The sequence below is a fragment of the Eptatretus burgeri genome, chromosome 4, assembly GCF_056783735.1.
Source record: "Eptatretus burgeri isolate ZD-2024b chromosome 4, Ebu_testis_v1, whole genome shotgun sequence".
Taxonomy (NCBI): domain Eukaryota; kingdom Metazoa; phylum Chordata; class Myxini; order Myxiniformes; family Myxinidae; genus Eptatretus; species Eptatretus burgeri.
In genome coordinates, this window is record NC_140964.1 from 32066722 (window position 1) to 32087884 (window position 21163).

The following is a 21163-nucleotide window of genomic DNA, read 5'->3' on the forward strand; positions in this document are numbered from 1 at the left end:
CCTGTATTACTGGTCCATTTTGTTTTCCATTTTCTGAACTCGAGCGTTCATAGAACACCTTACCCCACGCAGTCTTGGGGGGGGGGGGGGGGAAAGGACATGGTGGGGTTTGCGATTCGCAAATTTGATTGTTCGTAATGACATACGATGCTGTAATATAGTATTTTGTCCCAGTACTGCTGAATGAAAGGGTTTTGAAAGTGCCAAAACGTGATTTGTGTTTTAAAGTGTTCACGTATACAATTCATTTTAAATAAAATCGGGATTTTTGAAGGTTGTAGAAGTTTACCACCGTCGATGCAGTATCTTTTACACCACATTTATTGAACTCGTTGCATTAGTTATTCATGCCTGTTGTTGGTGTCCTTTATGACGTCCTTAAAAACAGTAAGTTTCCTGTTTGGAATGATTTTCAATTTTGTTTGCCTGCAGGCAGACAGAGTAAAAATATTATCTGGCTCCTCTCTGCGCATGTACAATCAGGACAAATTCAGAGCCAAAGTACTGAAAAACTACAGGTTTGTTTTTTCGATTCATGTTCAAAATATAACACTCGATTAAAATAAAGTTGTTCCTCGATCATAAACTGACGTTTGTAGATAGATAGACAAGGTGAACCAATTGCTTAACCCTGCTTTCACTTGACACGTACGGGGTAAAAACAAAACTCATCAATAAAAATGAGTTCTTGGCAAAGTACCGTCACATACCTGCTCTTCATAGGCGGGCTCGCTGCATCCTGTTGCAAGAATAACCGAGCGGCAGTTGCCCGCGATCTAATAATGGTCATTTTGTTCAGACTGCCACATGACCGAGACTTTCAACATTTACCGATACATTGTAAATTTAGAAAATGTGTCAACTTCGACAATCTATTCAAACAATTCAACATCATGAAAATAGAAGAAAAAATATTCAAGTTATGATCAAAAAGATTTTTTTTTTTTTTTTTTAATTAGGTCACAATCTGAAAAAAAGTATGTCAAGAACAATCCGGAAATCCGAAAAATCAAACATCAGGGCAGGTATGCTGATGTGATGCAAGAATATCTTCAAAGGCCAATCGGTCTTCCACATTGGCAAAATGGAGGGATGACAAAATGATTCTTTTTTTCAAACCACTATTTGAGCTTTAACCCAGAGTGGTATGCTGTAAATTAAGTGCAAATGCACCTTGAACTCGGCTGTCTAGAGAGAGCAATTTAATTCTGATCGGGCAAGCCTTGGTTAAGTTATGGTGAAAAATGTTAACATGTCCCTAATTGGGTCATGTAAAACATTAGTTCAAAGTTAAATAAAATGTCAACTCCCCACATACTTTTTGTTCCCATTATTGATGCAAAATTTCATTCTGATTGTCTTCATAAATTGGCAGAAAAAGAAAAAGAGCGAAAAACCTAAATGGTGGTTTAGTAGTCTTTGGTGTGTAAGAAAGTCCGAGGTACCATTGAATATTTGGGGCACTGAATTAGTGCCTCTGATGTGCCGCTGATGGATGTGCAATCATCAGTGCCACTGATGGTAGAAACAACCCCCACAACAGGTGAAAGCCTTCCCCTCTCCTGTCAGGGGAGGCTTCGTTAAGTGTAATGTGTCGGTAAACTCAATAACTGTGTGGAGGTGATTGTCTCACAATTTGTGCAGGAACTAAACTGGCGAGGCACCACAAGTTGGACAGGTAATAATAAAATATAAAGTTGAGTTTTATTGAACAATTTAATTTCATGATTATGTGGGAAAAATTCTTCAGGAAATAAAATTGTGTGTGTGCGTGCGTGCGTGCGCGCACGCACAAACTTAAAGATGATAAGACCGCAATACTCCACCATTAACTAATAACAATAGCTTTAGAATGCCAAAGGTGGGAAAATAATGGATGTGCTCAGCAAAGAAGGGAACACAAGGGGCCAAGGTTGGCGATTGGGGGGGCCAAGGTTGGCGATGAGGCATGGATGGAGCGGGTGGTCATGAGCCATTGTTTCCTGTCCATCTCCTCCCTCTGGAATAATACATTGTCCTTACTCAGGAACGTGGGCGACAGGTCACAAAGTAAGTGCCTTCTGTCTATAAAATGCGTTATAATTGTCACCCAAACGATTACTTATTTTAACTAGCAATTTGCCCGAGCCCACACGGGCTTCGAAAGTGGGTAGTGATGGGGGAGGCACAAATGCAAATGGCATCTTCTGTCATTGAGTCGGCAAGCTGGGAGCAACCATTCACATTTCTTACCACATCTTATGCAATTCAAATGCTCTAACGATGGCGAGGTGCTCCATTTGATGCCGTTTGTTCAATATATGTAGCATTTTGATGTGCCGACGGTCTGTAATAAAATTTGTAATGGTGTCAAAACTAGTGACCAATTGCAAATTCTTCGTCGGAGGCATGTATTTGAGTTGTCATTGATGCATTCGTGTCTAATTATATTTACTGATTGTCGCTCATCCATCAGACAATGACTTCTGTCATCTCTCCTTCACATCGTTTTTGAAAAGCAACTGAACTTCCATCTTAAGAGGGATAGAATTGAAAAGTTGATGAGATCTTGTGCACCTTTACGAATGATACTCACACTGTAATTATGAATGTCTCATCTACAATCTCGTCTGTTACGCATTCTGGAAAGGATGAGTTTTGATGGTAATTTACTTTATTTTGCAAGTTCAGTTCCACGTGTCGACTGACTCAAACAAGTCGTGTAATGCCTTCTGAATCTGGATCCAAGTGCTACTTATTTCATTTGTGCTGCAGGCAGAAAGTCTGTCCCAATGCAACATGATCTGCAGCTCCTTATCCTCCTCTTCCTCCTACTCCTCCTCATTCCTTCTCCTTCTCCTCCTTCTCCTACTCCTTCTCTCTCTCTCTTTCTCTCCCTCTTTTTCTCTTTCTCTCCCTCTGTATTCTCGGTCCAACCATCCAATTAGATTTCAGGAAGGCTCTGCTGCATAAGCACCTCAAAACCAGGTCCTGGAATTACTTATCTATAGCCCATCATCATCCTGTTTTCAGTCCACTGCAAGAGGAAGGCCTTCTTTGACCCACGTTGATGGTAATTGACATGCTTGCCAAGTGCGAGATGGCAAGAGAGTTTGGACAGGAATAGGACCATGGTGTCTGCGATTACTCGCGAAAGACCTGAAGGGATATTTGATCATCAATAGTCAGTGCTGGCATCCGGGTCCTCTGGCTTGACTTCCGCACGCACATCGAGGGTGGTAGATTATGTCTGGGTTAAGAAATTCGAAGTTTGAACGACATAGCTGAGTGCTGTACCGATAAACTATCCTTCCAGCCCATAGGATGTCATCGACCTTCTTTAGAGCCCTCTACCAGACCTTTCCCCAGTGAAACTATTTTCAAAGGCATGTGCTTACCTTGAAAAGATTCTCATCGATTGAAAGATTCTGATCATATTAAACCTGTCAACATTTTATGAATAATGTAACAGGAAAAAGTTATCATTAACCCAAAATGCTTTATAAAAACACTGTTTCAGTTAAAGTAAACTTTTGTGGTCAAACTTCTATTTTGGTGTTCTTTGAAGACATTGCACTTCTTCTAATGACTGTGAATCACATGCGTAAGTTGTGTAAGGGTAGTTTTCGAGAGCACAAGCCAATCCCACAGGTCTTTATATTTTTAGTTACACACTGGCTACCTGATTCTATCGTCTGCCAATGGTCCAGTTGGTGGTAAAATTATCCTTTGTCCCATCAAGCCCCTGCGGCCCTTTCACCATTTGTTCACCGAACAATACTCTCAGCCAGCGGAACTGGGGTGGAGCTTGGTTTGAACCAGCACAGGAGGCGGAATTGGAGCTCTGTGGTGTCAGAGTGACCTACTGGCAAGAATGGTGGCCAAAGACTGCCAGAGCCTTCAGCGGGCAAAGAGAGCCATAGAGGAGCTGCAAGGAGAGCCTGCGAGCGTGCCACCCGTGTCCATCGTGGAGTGCGAGGTAAGATGATGTATTACCTGCCCGGTGCTTGTACCTCGATATCGATGTCATTTTGGATGGGTTTTGATGGAGAACAATGCACCTGCTGCCTAAAGGGGACATGTCCTTCCACTTACTGTTACTTGAATATATCCTGAAAGTATTATGAGTTATGCTCTCCTCTATGTATGAAATAAACCAGAGTTGATACATAAATGTACAGATAAAATAAATTAATTAACTTGATCTTAACTTATTAAGTTGGAGGATTTTGGTCACACCTTTGGACTGCCTTTTGGGCCCCATGGAATAGTATATTATTTGAGGTGGTTTGTGGACCGTCCTGTGTGTTCAGAGTTCACTGGAAAATGTTCAGAGAAAGCAGAAGTGCTCACACAAGTGGGTATAATAATCGTGAAGGAACAGCTTAGCACCGGTTCCGTTTCACTGCGGTCTCTCTCTCTGCAGCTTTGCTTGATGACTTTATCTCTGAGTGTTGCAGACGTATACCGGGAAAACTTACGAAACTCATCAGGAGAGGCGTCACGCTTGGTGAGCGCGGTGACTATGGTGATGGTTCGAGTCAAATTGTGAACTGGGAAGGAAATGCAGCACTCCCAACCACTTTGCTGATGGACACTACAAGTTTCAGTAACTTTGCATATTAGCTTCGTGTGAAAGGGAGAGGCTGTTAGTGTGTGTGTGTGTGTGTGTGTGTGTGTGTGTGTGTGTGTGTGTGTGTGTGTGTGTGTGTGTGTGTGTCCGCACAGTGATCGACCTTAATATAGTGCCCTCAGTGTTTTTGTTTGTTTGTTTGTTTGTTTTTGCTTTGGGGGGGGGGGGGGTTGTACACTAAGTCGAGGCTTGTGGAGGAGATAGAACGTAACAAAACCAAAGCAACAGTAGAAAGAGAGGGGGGAGATGTAGCAACAGCAGGGTGGAGGGACAAAATAGAGGAAGACTTGGACAACTTATGTGCAGCGGAAGATGCACAGACTGGACAAACTGGCTACAGAAGCAAACTCTTAGGAAAGAAAACCTCTAAAGTTTAAGGATTCTCCAAGACAAATACTCTGGCGAGGCTCTGCATTGTTAAAGGTTTAACATTGAGTAGACTCTCGATGCCTACGGTCAAAGACTCCAGAGTCGAGATTTTTGTGCGAAAATCAGTCTTTTGGAAGATTATTGGTCTCCTATAAGGTTCACTGGAGGGGACTATAGGTTTGCTCTCCGTCTATCCGTCCCACCGGTGGTTTTTCCAACTTTTTATCCCATTCCCTTGAACATATTCAACTGACACTTGTGACATGCCTTTATTATCATAAGTGACGGAACAATTTCACGTTTCTGGGTGTTTCGTCAATTTCCACAGAGTTATGCCCTTTTTGGACCAAGAAAATACAATGTTTTACATGGGTCAGTTATCAGCTGCTATGACTCCCATTGGCTGGACGGCTGGCCTGACTCCACCACAATTAAAATCATGAGCCGCCATTACATGAAACGGCACAGATCGGTAGGCCTCAGGCCTTAGGCCTGGGTGTTAGTCCATGGTGCAGTGCAATTGCAAACATCCCAGGTATATCGATCACCATGATGTATCATATAAGCACATAAGCGATACGGATGTTTTTGCTTCATGGATGTACACGGGGTTATTACTTACGAAATCTAAAGATTTCGTAAGTATATTGATGACTTCCGTCATCTGTTTGTGTGTTTGCTTGTGTGTGTGTTTGTTTGTTTGTAGGCACGATAACTCGAGAACAGAAGAAGCTACCAATGTCAAATTACACCACGTCATTCAGGAGGGTGGTGGAGAGCGCTGATTATATTTTGGTCAAAATCGGTCAAAGGTCAAGGTCACAGTGAGGTCAAACATCCAAAACATTCGATTTTTGATGTTTTGGTACAGAATCATCGTAGAAACTTCTGGTTTGCGTCGCTACCTTCTCGAGAGACAGCTTTTATTAGACGAGGTCAGAGGTCAAGTTGACGATTTCGTAAGTACCAGTCTATGACTGCTTGTTTGTTTGTTTGTAGGCAAAATAACTCGAGAACAGAAGGAGCTACCAATGTCAAATTACACCACGTGATTCAGGAGGGTGGTGGCTAGTGCTGATTATATTTTGGTCAAAATCGGTCAAAGGTCAAGGTCACAGTGATGTCAAACATTCGATTTTTGATGGTTTGGTACAGAATCATCGTCGAAACTTCTGGTTTGCGTCGCTACCTTCTCTCGAGACAGCTTTTATTAGACAAGGTCAGGGTCAAGTTGACGATTTCGTAAGTACCAGCTTATGACTGCTTGTTATTCTGTCTGTCTTGTTAGTCACAATTTTAGTTAGTTAGTTAGGTCACAATTTTAAACCGATCTTCACGAAATTTCACCACATGGTAGAGTTTGTCATAAGGAAGAAGCCTGTTGATTTTGAGGTCAAAAGGTCAACCACTAAGGTGTTATTTATAAAATCCTCAATTTTCATCCGATTGACTTGAAATTTGAAGAGGATTTGTATTTCAGGTCACTGAATTCAACCAGCCAATAATTTTTTGAGGTCCACGTTGGCCAAAGGGTCAACATAGGCCGAATTTCTAAAATTGTCAATTTTCATCCCATTGACTTGAAATTTGAAGAGGAATTGCATATTTGGTCACTGAATTCAACCACATATTTTATTTGAGGTCAAATTTGTTTTACGAATTTTGCAAGTATCGTGCTCCGCACAACGTCTTGTTTGTTTGTTTGTAGGCAGAATATCTCAAAAAGTTGTGGATGGATCCAGATGAAATTTTGTGGACAAGTTGGGTGTGTGACAAGGACGGACTGATTCTATTTTGATTAAGATTTGGATCTGGATCTGGATACGAGAATTATTTAAGTTTTCTTTTAAGTGATTCTTCACCATTGAGAGATTGGGCCAAAAACGATATTTTGCATGATATCTCAAAAAGTTGTGGACGGATTTGGACAAAAGTGGGTGGACAGGTTGGGACAGGACAGGTTTTCCTCAGGACAGGACCTGAGTAAGGTCAGGTCAGGCCAGATTAGATCTGTGACTTTCTGCAGGTATCATGTAAACTTGTACTAACCTGTTCCATGGTCGGTTTGTCGGCGATTAAACCGTCTGCCACACCAGGTTTTTTGGTGATGAGGGTGTTTGGATATGGACACCCAGCAGGATTAAAAACAAAACCTGTGAAAGAGCGGAGGAGCTCCTTGTGAGCCAACGGCCATCCATATCTAGTGGCCAACTGTGTCGGCGGACGTCCTCCTGCAGTTGGGTTACTTCTTATTAGGAAGGTTGGTGGCAGGATTTGCGCTCCGGCCACCGTAAAACCCTTCATTCCACAAAACTCAAAAACACAAAGAAATCTGAAAACTCACTCCGTGGGAATACCTCCTGTGCAGCTTCCCTTCGCAGGGCAGCTCACCGGATGACGGGATTGTGGCAAAGCCTCCGGGACCCCCAATCTTTGATGATAGGAGGAAAACTACAGGGTAACATTCCCGGGTCAGATTGCGGGAGAGTGTGTCGGAGTGGTGCTGAGGTGTCGCCCACCAGATGGCAGTCTCCTTGGGTTAACCTGCGGCGGTCCCTTCAGGTGGGTGCCTGGAATGTCCTATCCCTAAGAGAGGATGATCACCTGTCTCTGTTATCATCTGAGCTCAAGCGTTTGGACATCGGGATTGCAGCTCTCTCTGAGGTTCGGAGACCGGATTGCGGCGAGATAATGGTGGGTGGTTACACCTACTATTGGTCTGGTCGCTCTGATGGTTACCATACCCAAGGAGTTGCTGTAGCTGTGTCCAATAAGCTGACCCCAATGATAATTGAGGTAACACCATTCAACGAGCGTTTTGTGAGACGAAGGATTCGTCACTCCTTAGGTGTCATTTCCCTGGTCTCTGTTTATGCTCCGACTGAGGTGAGTGATCTCACCATGAAGGATGCATTCTATGCCACGCCCGAGTCTGTGGTTGATCAGTGCCCCAGACGAGATACACTACTAGTCTTGGGGGATTTCAATGCATCGACTGGAACTGATAGGGATGGTTTTGAAACATGTGTTGGTCCCCATGGGTCAGGAACTATGAACCCATGGGTCAGGAACTATGAACCAGAATAGCACTAAGTTCCTTGACTTTGCAAGAAGTCATGGACTGAGGTTGGCCGGTTCATGGTTTCAGTGCCGACAAGCTCATCCCTGGACTTGGTATTCCAACGCTGGCGGTGTGGCGAAGGAGATTGACCATGTCCTCGTTGATGGTCACTGGAGGCTAATGCAGAACTGCAGGGTCTACCGGAGTGCTCAGTTCCTCAATACTGACCACCGGCTTGTTGTAGCAACTCTGAAGTTGCACCTTATATCCAGGAGAATGGTACTGTTGTGGGTTTTTAAAACCCACCTTGTTGTGATCGTTGTCCTCCTGAAGGATTCTAACTGGCCGATTGTGGAATCCTATTTGACTTCAGGCAGAGTTTAACGTTTGTCCGGTTTGGTTATAAAATCCGACAAAAACCCTATCGACACTGATAAAACTGATGTCCACACAAGTCCTTCCTTGTGAAACAATTTATTTTCTAATTATCCACCATACACTTCTCACCCTTGTACAATGAACTTAAGAATCCCCATTGATTGCAATATTATTTGGTTCTATTTCACTTATTCTTACTTTAGTTAACAGTTAGACCAACCCGATTCAATTCACTTCCACATTACAACAGAGAGTGTTATTCTAACTTGGTACTTGGTCAGTTCCAAGGAGCACAAGCCACTGAGATTCTAATACTTTCTCAGGTACTTGCACTGAAACAATTTTACATTTCAAAGCATTTTATACTTTCATGAGAGAGAGGTTGGGGTTATTCATCCAGATTGCAGACGTGTCCTTTGGACGAGAATCCACTTCGTACATTTCGAGGCAAAGGTTCGTTTATCAGCTCGGTCACTCTGCTCCAGAACAACACATTTCTTATCATTTAGGGCAAAAGTCTTTTGGCCAGAAATGACAGCCAATTCAACTTGTAGCACAACAGTTACATTTTCTAAAACTCCATTTGTTACAATTTAGAATATATTAATATAAATTTTTTCCCCACAGTACCATCCCAGCCTAGGCTGGATGTTGGCAAGCTCAAGGATGAGAGAGCAGCTGAGGAGTCTGTGAACAGGCTGAGTGGAGATTTGATGAGTCTGGGTGCTTTGGGGGGTCCTGAAGAGTTGTGGAGTGCCTTCAAGACCACCATCCTTGATGTTGCCGGTGGATGTCTTGGAACTCACCACAGGGCAAAGAAGAATTTTGTCTCAAGGGACACTGGATACCATTGACCAGAGTTGCAGGGCCAGGCTGAATGGCAGAGCTGAGCTGTTCAGGGAGCTGAGGCGTAAAACTGTACGTGCACTGAGGGTGGACAAGGAGGCCTATGTGTGAGGAATCTGTGAGGGGGTAGAGCATCACCTGTGGTCAAGGGATTCTCGTCCCGCTTACAGGGGAATTTGCACATTGCATTCATCGAAGCCCATCCCTCGGTGTACTGCAGTTAGAGCAGAGAGTGGTAGGCTCTTGACAGAGGAGTCCGAAGTGAAGGCCCGCTGGGCGGGTTACTTTGAGCGGTTGTTCCAGGCTGATCCACCAGCTGTCGAGTTGGACGTCAATGGTGTTACAATCCCTGTTGCTGACCCTCCAATCAACTGTGGTCCACCTTCGCTTGTGGAAACACAGGTTGCGGTGAACCGGTTGAAATGAGGTAAAGCTCCAGGGATCTGTGGCATCCATGCTGAACTTCTCGAGGCTGGTGGAAATGCTGCACTCGTGTCGTTGCATGCAGTTCTGTGTTCTGCCTGTGTCTTGTTATCCCTCTCTTGAAGGGGGAGGGTGATTGCCAGGACTGCAACATCTACTGAGGGGTGACGCTGCTCTCAGTGCCGGGCAAGGTCTTTGCTCGGATAATTCTTGACAGGGTTCACCACCATCTACTTGAGCACCAGCGTCCAGAGCAGTCAGGCTTTACACCAAAGAGGTCAACGATTGACCGTATCCTTGCTCTTCGTGTCCTCACCGAACGCAGACGAGAGTTTCGGCAGGGGCTGCTTGCAGCCGATGTTGATCTCTGCTCAGTGTTCGATTCGGTGAATCGGGATGTCCTCTGGAGGATTCTTGGTCTTCGTGGGGTGCCACCAAAACTGATCGATCTGAACTCTACTCTGGTACTGAGAGTGCTGTGAGATGTAGTGGTACCATCTCTGACTTATTTCCAGTTCTTACTGGAGTTCGTCAGGGGTGTGTACTGGCCCCCACACATTTCAGCACTTGTATGGACTGGATTCTAGAGAGGATGTCGGAGAGATCAGCTGCGGTGCATCATTTGGGAATGTCAAGATCTCTGACCTTGATTTCGCAGATGATGCAGTCATCTTTGTGGAGACTCTGGATATCCTCTTGGGGGCCCTCGAGGTGCTGAATGAGGAGTCGGAGCCGCTGGGATTTCGGGTTTATTGGGTCAAAACTAAGATCCAGGCTTTCAATGACATCTTGGATGCCGCTGTCCTGTCTGTGTCTGTTTGTGGTGAGGATGTTGAGGTCGTGGAGAGATTCACTTACCTTGGCAGTGATATTCATGTCTCTGCCGGCTGTGAGTCAGAGGTCAATCGACGTCTGGGTCGGGCCTGGGGAGTCATGGATTCCCTGGATAATGGGGTGTGGCGCTGCCGGTACCTGTGTGGGAGGACGAAAGTCTGAGTCTTCAGGTCCTTGGTGCTTCCAGTCTTGCTCTATGGATGCGAGACTTGGACTCTGACCAGGGATCTGAGATGGAGACTTAATTCCTTTGGTACCAGGTCTCTTCGGAGAATCCTTGGCTATTGCTGGTCAGATTTTGTGTCCAATGAGCGGTTGCTGAGAGAGACTCGGATGAGATTTGTTACCTGCATAGTCCGTCATCGTCAGTTGCAGCTGTATGGACATGTGGCTCATTGTCCTGATGCTGATCCTGCTCACCAGATTCTCTCAGCGAGGGAGTCTCGTGAGTGGAGGAGACCAATGGGCCGATCACGTGCCTCGTGGTTGCAGCAGGTTGATCGGCATCTCAAGCAGATGGGCATCGGCCAAGTATCTGCCATGGGGATGGCCAGACGGAGGCCCCTGGAGTACCGGTGGAAAGTGGATGCAGCGACGCGCTGCTCTGGCGCATGCTCCCATATCTGACCTGACCTGACAGGTTGGGGTTTGACAAGGAAGAATTGATTCGATTTTGGTGAAGATTTGAATTCATATCTGGATACGAGAATTATTTAATTTATTTTAGTGATTCTTCACCATCGAAAAATAGGGCCAAAAACAATATATGTCATGATATTTCAAAATATGTATTGGGCCTGATATGTTCTCCTGGATCAGCCATTGCGTTGTGGAGGTGTGCGCTCCACTGTGTGCCCTTCTATTTATACCTGTAATTCATGCATTCAAAAAAGTTGCAGATGAGCACCTCATCTAATTCATGTAATTAAAAAGGAGGTTGATTTGTGCCTCCTGTAATTCATGTAATTAAAAAGGAGGATGATTTGTTCCTCCTGTAATTCATGTACTCAAAGAAGAGTGAACTGGTTGCCAGAGGAAGTGGCTGGAAGGTTAAAGATGACCAGAGAGAGAAAAAGGATGAAGGAAGTTATAGTACTGCATCGTTAACGTTCCCAATTATCCCCACCTTCATGGGAATTTGGTCGGAAAACGTTTTATGGCACAAATCGGCTGACTGTGCTTGGAATTTGCAATTTGGCCAGAATGCCGGTGATAACTCGTCTTCTCTTCATGAATGACACCTTCCTCTCTTCCCTTTATAAGGGGTGAGGTTTAATGGTACCAAGGTTCTGCCCTGCCATGATCTCAATACTCCTCCACTTCCTCCTGACCTCGGCCATGTCTCTCCACTCTCCAACCACCCCGATATTACTGATAACCCTCCTCACTATCTTCCCATCTCAGCCACGGTATACTTGTTTTCCTCAAACCTCACTCCCTCAACCTATCAGCTCTCTTTGCCATTCTCTCTTCCCTCATCCACACCAAGTGTCCAGCCCATTTCAGCCAGCATTTCACCAATCTTCCCGTCAAGCTCATCTGCACACCAATCTCCTTCCTCAGTTCATCCATGCTCCTTCTATCCACCCTCTTCATTCCCACAATCCTCCTGGCCCAGTTGTTCTCTCAGACTGAAACCTCTGTTGTTGTCTCTCTGTCAGTGCCACTGTCTCCAGACTGAAAAGGTAGGCTGGCATTACACATGACATCAGAACCTTCCCTTTCAATCTCCTTGATATCTTTCTGACATTACTCGCTCCACCCTCCTCCACATATTCACACTCACCTGCATCCTCCTCCACACATTCACACTCACCTGAATCCTCCACACATTCACACTCACCTGAATCCTCCTCCACACATTCACACTCACCTGAATCCTCCACACATTCACACTCACCTGAATCCTCCACACATTCACACTCACCTGAATCCTCCACACATTCACACTCACCTGAATCCTCCTCCGCACCTCTGCCTCGGACTTACCATCCCCGGTCACTGTTCCTCCCTGATAATCGAACCTATTTCCCTGCCTGATCTCCTTCCCCTCTAACCTGATATTTATTTATTTTCTCTGCTGCCTGACCCACATCACCTAAGTCTTCTCCATACTCATCTTCAGCCCATGCTTCCTGTATCCTTCCTTCCACTCTCCCAGTACCTTCTGCATCTCCCATTTGCTCTCCGTCTCCACCACAGTAACCAGATGGTCCACATGCTTCCTTTTCCCCAGAGTACCTGTCATATTTACTCCTCTACTGACCCAGCTCCATCACCATGATAAACACGATGCGGGCTGGAGACCTTCCTTGCCTCAAACCGATGTTCACGGTTCATGAAAGACACCATGGTATCTTTAATATCCATCAAATTATGCTGGCAGATGGGACACCCGGCTTAATGTTCATTCATGGGACGTGAGATGCATCAGATCATGTTGGCAGACGGGACACCCGGCTTAATGTCCATTCATGGGACGTGAGATGCATCAGATCATGCTGGCAGACGGGACACCCGGCTTAATGTCCATGCATGGGACGTGAGATGCATCAAATCACGCTGGCAGACGGGACACCCGGCTTAATGTCCATTCATGGGACGTGAGATGCATCAGATCATGCTGGCAGACGGGACACCCGGCTTAATGTCCATTCATGGGACGTGAGATGCATCAAATCATGCTGGCAGACGGGACACCCGGCTTAATGTCCATTCATGGGACGTGAGATGCATCAAATCACGCTGGCAGACGATACACCCGGCTTAATTTCCATCCATGGGACGGCTCGCTTGTGATGCATCAAATCACGCTGGCAGACGGGACACCCGGCTTAATGTCCATTCATGGGACGTGAGATGCATCAAATCACGCTGGCAGACGGGACACCCGGCTTAATGTCCATTCATGGGACGTGAGATGCATCAGATCATGCTGGCAGACGGGACACCCGGCTTAATGTCCATTCATGGGACGTGAGATGCATCAGATCATGCTGGCAGACGGGACACCCGGCTTAATGTCCATGCATGGGACGGCACGCTTGTGATGCATCAAATCATGCTGGCAGATGGGACACCCGGCTTCATGTCCATGCATGGGACGGCTCGCTTGTGATGCATCAGATCATGCTGGCAGACGGGACACCCGGCTTAATGTCCATTCATGGGACGTGAGATGCATCAAATCATGCTGGCAGACGGGACACCCGGCTTAATGTCCATGCATGGGACGGCATGCTTGTGATGCATCAAATCATGCTGGCAGATGGGACACCCGGCTTCATGTCCATGCATGGGACGGCATGCTTGTGATGCATCAAATCATGCTGGCAGATGGGACACCCGGCTTCATGTCCATGCATGGGACGGCTCGCTTGTGATGCATCAGATCATGCTGGCAGACGGGACACCCGGCTTAATGTCCATGCATGGGACGGCTCGCTTGTGATGCATCAAATCACGCTGGCAGACGGGACACCCGGCTTAATGTCCATTCATGGGACGTGAGATGCATCAGATCATGCTGGCAGACGGGACACCCGGCTTAATGTCCATGCATGGGACGTGAGATGCATCAAATCACGCTGGCAGACGGGACACCCGGCTTAATGTCCATTCATGGGACGTGAGATGCATCAGATCATGCTGGCAGACGGGACACCCGGCTTAATGTCCATTCATGGGACGTGAGATGCATCAAATCATGCTGGCAGACGGGACACCCGGCTTAATGTCCATTCATGGGACGTGAGATGCATCAAATCACGCTGGCAGACGGGACACCCGGCTTAATGTCCATTCATGGGACGTGAGATGCATCAGATCATGCTGGCAGACGGGACACCCGGCTTAATGTCCATGCATGGGACGGCTCGCTTGTGATGCATCAAATCATGCTGGCAGACGGGACACCCGGCTTAATGTCCATTCATGGGACGTGAGATGCATCAGATCATGCTGGCAGACGGGACACCCGGCTTAATGTCCATTCATGGGACGTGAGATGCATCAGATCATGCTGGCAGACGGGACACCCGGCTTAATGTCCATGCATGGGACGGCATGCTTGTGATGCATCAAATCATGCTGGCAGACGGGACACCCGGCTTAATGTCCATTCATGGGACGTGAGATGCATCAAATCACGCTGGCAGACGGGACACCCGGCTTAATGTCCATTCATGGGACGTGAGATGCATCAGATCATGCTGGCAGACGGGACACCCGGCTTAATGTCCATGCATGGGACGGCTCGCTTGTGATGCATCAAATCATGCTGGCAGACGGGACACCCGGCTTAATGTCCATTCATGGGACGTGAGATGCATCAGATCATGCTGGCAGACGGGACACCCGGCTTAATGTCCATTCATGGGACGTGAGATGCATCAGATCATGCTGGCAGACGGGACACCCGGCTTAATGTCCATGCATGGGACGGCTCGCTTGTGATGCATCAAATCATGCTGGCAGACGGGACACCCGGCTTAATGTCCATTCATGGGACGTGAGATGCATCAGATCATGCTGGCAGACGGGACACCCGGCTTAATGTCCATTCATGGGACGTGAGATGCATCAGATCATGCTGGCAGACGGGACACCCGGCTTAATGTCCATGCATGGGACGGCATGCTTGTGATGCATCAAATCATGCTGGCAGACGGGACACCCGGCTTAATGTCCATTCATGGGACGTGAGATGCATCAAATCACGCTGGCAGACGGGACACCCGGCTTAATGTCCATTCATGGGACGTGAGATGCATCAGATCATGCTGGCAGACGGGACACCCGGCTTAATGTCCATGCATGGGACGGCTCGCTTGTGATGCATCAAATCATGCTGGCAGACGGGACACCCGGCTTAATGTCCATTCATGGGACGTGAGATGCATCAGATCATGCTGGCAGACGGGACACCCGGCTTAATGTCCATTCATGGGACGTGAGATGCATCAGATCATGCTGGCAGACGGGACACCCGGCTTAATGTCCATGCATGGGACGGCATGCTTGTGATGCATCAAATCATGCTGGCAGACGGGACACCCGGCTTAATGTCCATTCATGGGACGTGAGATGCATCAGATCATGCTGGCAGACGGGACACCCGGCTTAATGTCCATTCATGGGACGTGAGATGCATCAGATCATGCTGGCAGACGGGACACCCGGCTTAATGTCCATTCATGGGACGTGAGATGCATCAGATCATGCTGGCAGACGGGACACCCGGCTTAATGTCCATGCATGGGACGGCTCGCTTGTGATGCATCAAATCATGCTGGCAGACGGGACACCCGGCTTAATGTCCATTCATGGGACGTGAGATGCATCAGATCATGCTGGCAGACGGGACACCCGGCTTAATGTCCATTCATGGGACGTGAGATGCATCAGATCATGCTGGCAGACGGGACACCCGGCTTAATGTCCATTCATGGGACGTGAGATGCATCAGATCATGCTGGCAGACGGGACACCCGGCTTAATGTCCATTCATGGGACGTGAGATGCATCAGATCATGCTGGCAGACGGGACACCCGGCTTAATGTCCATGCATGGGACGGCTCGCTTGTGATGCATCAAATCATGCTGGCAGACGGGACACCCGGCTTAATGTCCATTCATGGGACGTGAGATGCATCAGATCATGCTGGCAGACGGGACACCCGGCTTAATGTCCATTCATGGGACGTGAGATGCATCAGATCATGCTGGCAGACGGGACACCCGGCTTAATGTCCATGCATGGGACGGCTCGCTTGTGATGCATCAAATCATGCTGGCAGACGGGACACCCGGCTTAATGTCCATTCATGGGACGTGAGATGCATCAGATCATGCTGGCAGACGGGACACCCGGCTTAATGTCCATTCATGGGACGTGAGATGCATCAGATCATGCTGGCAGACGGGACACCCGGCTTAATGTCCATGCATGGGACGGCATGCTTGTGATGCATCAAATCATGCTGGCAGACGGGACACCCGGCTTAATGTCCATTCATGGGACGTGAGATGCATCAAATCACGCTGGCAGACGGGACACCCGGCTTAATGTCCATTCATGGGACGTGAGATGCATCAGATCATGCTGGCAGACGGGACACCCGGCTTAATGTCCATGCATGGGACGGCTCGCTTGTGATGCATCAAATCATGCTGGCAGACGGGACACCCGGCTTAATGTCCATTCATGGGACGTGAGATGCATCAGATCATGCTGGCAGACGGGACACCCGGCTTAATGTCCATTCATGGGACGTGAGATGCATCAGATCATGCTGGCAGACGGGACACCCGGCTTAATGTCCATGCATGGGACGGCATGCTTGTGATGCATCAAATCATGCTGGCAGACGGGACACCCGGCTTAATGTCCATTCATGGGACGTGAGATGCATCAGATCATGCTGGCAGACGGGACACCCGGCTTAATGTCCATTCATGGGACGTGAGATGCATCAGATCATGCTGGCAGACGGGACACCCGGCTTAATGTCCATGCATGGGACGGCTCGCTTGTGATGCATCAGATCATGCTGGCAGACGGGACACCCGGCTTAATGTCCATTCATGGGACGTGAGATGCATCAAATCATGCTGGCAGACGGGACACCCGGCTTAATGTCCATGCATGGGACGGCTCGCTTGTGATGCATCAAATCATGCTGGCAGATGGGACACCCGGCTTAATGTCCATGCATGGGACGGCATGCTTGTGATGCATCAAATCATGCTGGCAGATGGGACACCCGGCTTCATGTCCATGCATGGGACGTGAGATGCATCAAATCATGCTGGCAGACGGGACACCCGGCTTAATGTCCATGCATGGGACGGCTCGCTTGTGATGCATCAAATCATGCTGGCAGATGGGACACCCGGCTTAATGTCCATGCATGGGACGGCTCGCTTGTGATTCACAGCCCCACCTGGGGAAGCACCAATCCGACGGTCTGTATCGTCGGCTCGGGAATCATGCACGCTCCCTTTAAATCTTCAAGTTGACCCTTTTTGGGGGGAATCGATGTATCATGTGGTCTTCGTGGAGAAAATTCAAAACGAGAAACGGACACGGATTTGAGTGATGACGTCAGGGTAAGGGGCGTGGGAGAGATGGAGAGAAAAGGGAAAGGTTAGGAGGAGTAAGGGGGTCGGGAGGAAAGGGAAAGCATGCATGGAGGAAAGGGGTTAAAAATTCCCACAAGGAGGTAGGTGTCCGATCCTTACACATTTACCATCCTTCCATATCCAAACACACAAACACAGAGAATTACCTGTTCCTGCAAGTTGGGATCCATGAATGTGGTCAATGAGGTTCCAAATCCAGAACTCATGAGTTGGAGCCACGTGTTTGTGTCATTTCTCCGAGCACCGTGTGAATTTACTCTTGGTCGCTTTGACCACACCGTCCAACCAAGGCAGCCACCATACCACGTCCGTGTGGTTCGGCATTTCCATTGGGATTTTCTTCCTCACTTCAATCGACCACAGCACCAATGAGGCTGCGAAGGAAGTGTCTGCAAGGCTGCAGATAAGCACAGCGACGAAACGCAACGATGAAAAATAAATATATGATCAATTTTATTTTTAACACATTATTTCTAATCCAAAATGGGCATTGATATAATTACGTGTGGACGCATGCACGCGTGCAGCACGTACGACAAGATGGACATTAAGCCGGGTGTCCCATGTGCTCGCGTTGTTTGATGGACGTTAACGATACCACGGTGTCTTTCATGAAGGGTTAACATCGGTTTTGAAGTAAGGGAAGGGAGTAACTTTAATACTATTATGAACTAGAAGGGCACTCGGTAGAATGCATACCTCCACCACGCAATGCCTGATCCACGAGAACATACTCTCCCCAATACTTTTTTGAAATATCAAGCTATACAGAACTATATCGTTTTTGGCCCGATTCTAGTAAATTCTAGTAGTTGGGTCTGGATCAGGATCTTCACCAAAATCTCATGAGTTCGTCCTTGTCACACACCGAACCTGTCCACAAAAACTCATCCGAATCCGTCCACAACGTTTTGAGATATCCTGCACACAAACAAACAGACAGATAAGAAGAAGATGTCATGCAGAGAGCACACTGATTACAAAATGCATTAAAAAAAACAAATTGACTTCAAAAATAGTTGGTGGATGAATTTGATAACCAAATATACAACTCTTCAAATTTCACGTCAATCTGATGAAAATTGACAATTTTAGAAATTTGGCCTATGTTGACCTTTTGGCCTATGTTGACCTTTTGGTCGATGTTGATCTCAAAAATAATTGGTTGGTTGAATTCAGTGACCTGAACTATAAATCCTTTTCAAATTTCGTCTCAATCGGATGAAAATTGAGGATTTTAGAAGTCTCACCTAAGTTATTGACCTTTTGGTCTATGTTGACCTTAACAATAATTAGTGGTTGCATTCAGTGACCTGATATGCAAATCTTCAAATTTCATGTCAATCGGATGAAAATTGAGGATTTTAGAAATACAACCTTAGTTGTTGACCTTGGGACTATGTTGACCTTTTGGTCTATGTTGACCTCAACAATAATTAGTGGTTGCCTTCAGTGACCTGATATGCAAATCTTCAAATTTCGTCTCAATCGGATGAAAATTGAGGATTTTAGAAATCTCACCGAAGTTATTGACCTTTTGGTCTATGTTGACCTTAATAATTAGTGGTTGCATTCAGTGACCTGATATGCAAATCTTCAAATTTCATGTCAATCGGATGAAAATTGAAGATTTTAGAAATACAACCTTAGTTGTTGACCTTGGGACTATGTTGACCTTTTGGTCTATGTTGACCTCAGCAATAATTAGTGGTTGCCTTCAGTGACCTAATATGCAAATCTTCAAATTTCATGTCAATCGGATGAAATTTGAGGGTTTTAGAAATACAACCTTAGTTGTTGACCTTGGGACTATTTTGACCTTTTTGTCTATGTTGACCTCAAAAATAATTGGTGGTTGAATTCAGTGACCTGAACTCTAAATCTTCTTCAAATTTCATGTCAATCGTATGAAAATTGAGGATTTTTTAGAAAGACCACCTTAATTGTTGACCTTTGACCATGAGATGTCGCAAACCTTTGACGTCATCGGTTCTGAAACTCTTTGGACCTTTTCCACTTTGATCCTTTCTTTCCTTGGATGAAAACACTCTGGGGAGCCTGACGTCGGAAATGTACAGATCGGAAAAGTTTTCATCAGTTGCAGTGATGCAACGTCGCCATGTGTGGGAATCGTGGGGCGAGTTCACTCTCAGCTGCTTTTCGCAACACGTCAGGGTGGGTGCACCACTCACTGCAAGTTTGAAACTGAGGGCACGGGGTGTGCGTGTCCTGTGTAACTTTACCATTAATTGCTGTGCAGATCACTTTGGGAAAGATCCATCAAGGGAACGTCGAGGTCTTTCCATCGAATTTGCCATTTAAGGGTCACCATTCGTGGGGACAACCACCGCGGGTGGTAGTCTACCACTGAAGTGGGATCTCTTTTAAATATTATAATATCAGGCATATTTTAAATATTATATCAGGCAATATTATAATATTATAATATCCTACCTCCAGGCAGCTCACCCAGCTCACCCAGCTCACCCATCTCACCCAGCCAGGCACCGCCAGGTATCCCACCACCCTCACTCCCACCTGGGCAGCTTGGGTTATCCCCACCCCCCCCCCCTGCAAAAATTTGTCATGGCCAAATTATCAATTCCTTCCTTAACTGATGGAGGTCATTGCATCAGCGGTACAGCCGTGCCCCCCCCCCCCAGCCAATGATGCTACCCTGCTGCCTTGTGCTGCAATCTGAAGAAGAAGTACTTGAAGAAGAAGAAGAAGAAGAAGTACCAAATTTATTTCCTCAAAATTACATCATCGACTCCATGAGCAGCCTCTCTCCACACGTGTCGTCCTTTACATCGTCCCTACTGACTGTACAATCCCCTCTGAGTTGCACACAAGTGGAGACTCTTCGATGTAAATCAACAGCTTGGTTATTTCACTGAAACTCGTCACAAATCCTGTTCACAAAGAGGACATTTTTCGTTCGATTCATCTTTATCAATCTTGTCAAGTGTTTGAAAGTGTTTGTTTGTCCGTTATTCTTTCATGGCCGAACTGTGGCACCTGGAGGTTCCCAATTTTGGGTGTACACACCTTAGAATGTCGGAAAGGGTTGAAGTTGCTGCACGTCGGCCTTAACGTCCGTGTTGAGGCCTCCAAAGGGAGCTATCAAGTGTCCACTGGGATGTGGGGCCGGGTCGTGCTGGCACGGGTCGGGCAGGCAAAAGGGAACCACCATGAGGCCAAGAATCCATCGGTTTTCACAATGTACATGTCACCCAGCTCACCCAGCTCACCCAGCCAGGCAGCTCACCCAGCTCACCCAGCCAGGCAGCTCACCCATCTCACCCAGCCAGGCAGCTCACCCATCTCACCCAGCCAGGCAGCTCACCCATCTCACCCAGCCAGGCAGCTCACCCATCTCGCCCAACCAGGCAGCTCACCCATCTCACCCAGTCAGGCAGCTCACCCAGCCAGGCAGCTCACCCAGCTCACCCAGCCAGGCAGCTCACCCAGCCAGGCAGCTCACCCATCTCACCCA

At 47.0% G+C, this 21163-nt stretch overlaps 1 protein-coding gene across 1 annotated transcript in view; it reads left to right on the forward strand.

The window, feature by feature from the left end:
- The first annotated feature begins 3696 nt into the window (after positions 1 to 3696).
- Positions 3697 to 21163, forward strand: part of LOC147027750 (rho guanine nucleotide exchange factor 3-like) — a 42700-nt gene continuing 25233 nt past the window's right edge. Inside the window, exon 1 of the mRNA XM_085877314.1 lies at positions 3697 to 3958. Within this exon, the coding sequence (XP_085733440.1) occupies positions 3854 to 3958 (105 nt within the window). The 5' untranslated portion in view covers positions 3697 to 3853. The remainder of the gene's footprint in view (positions 3959 to 21163) is intronic.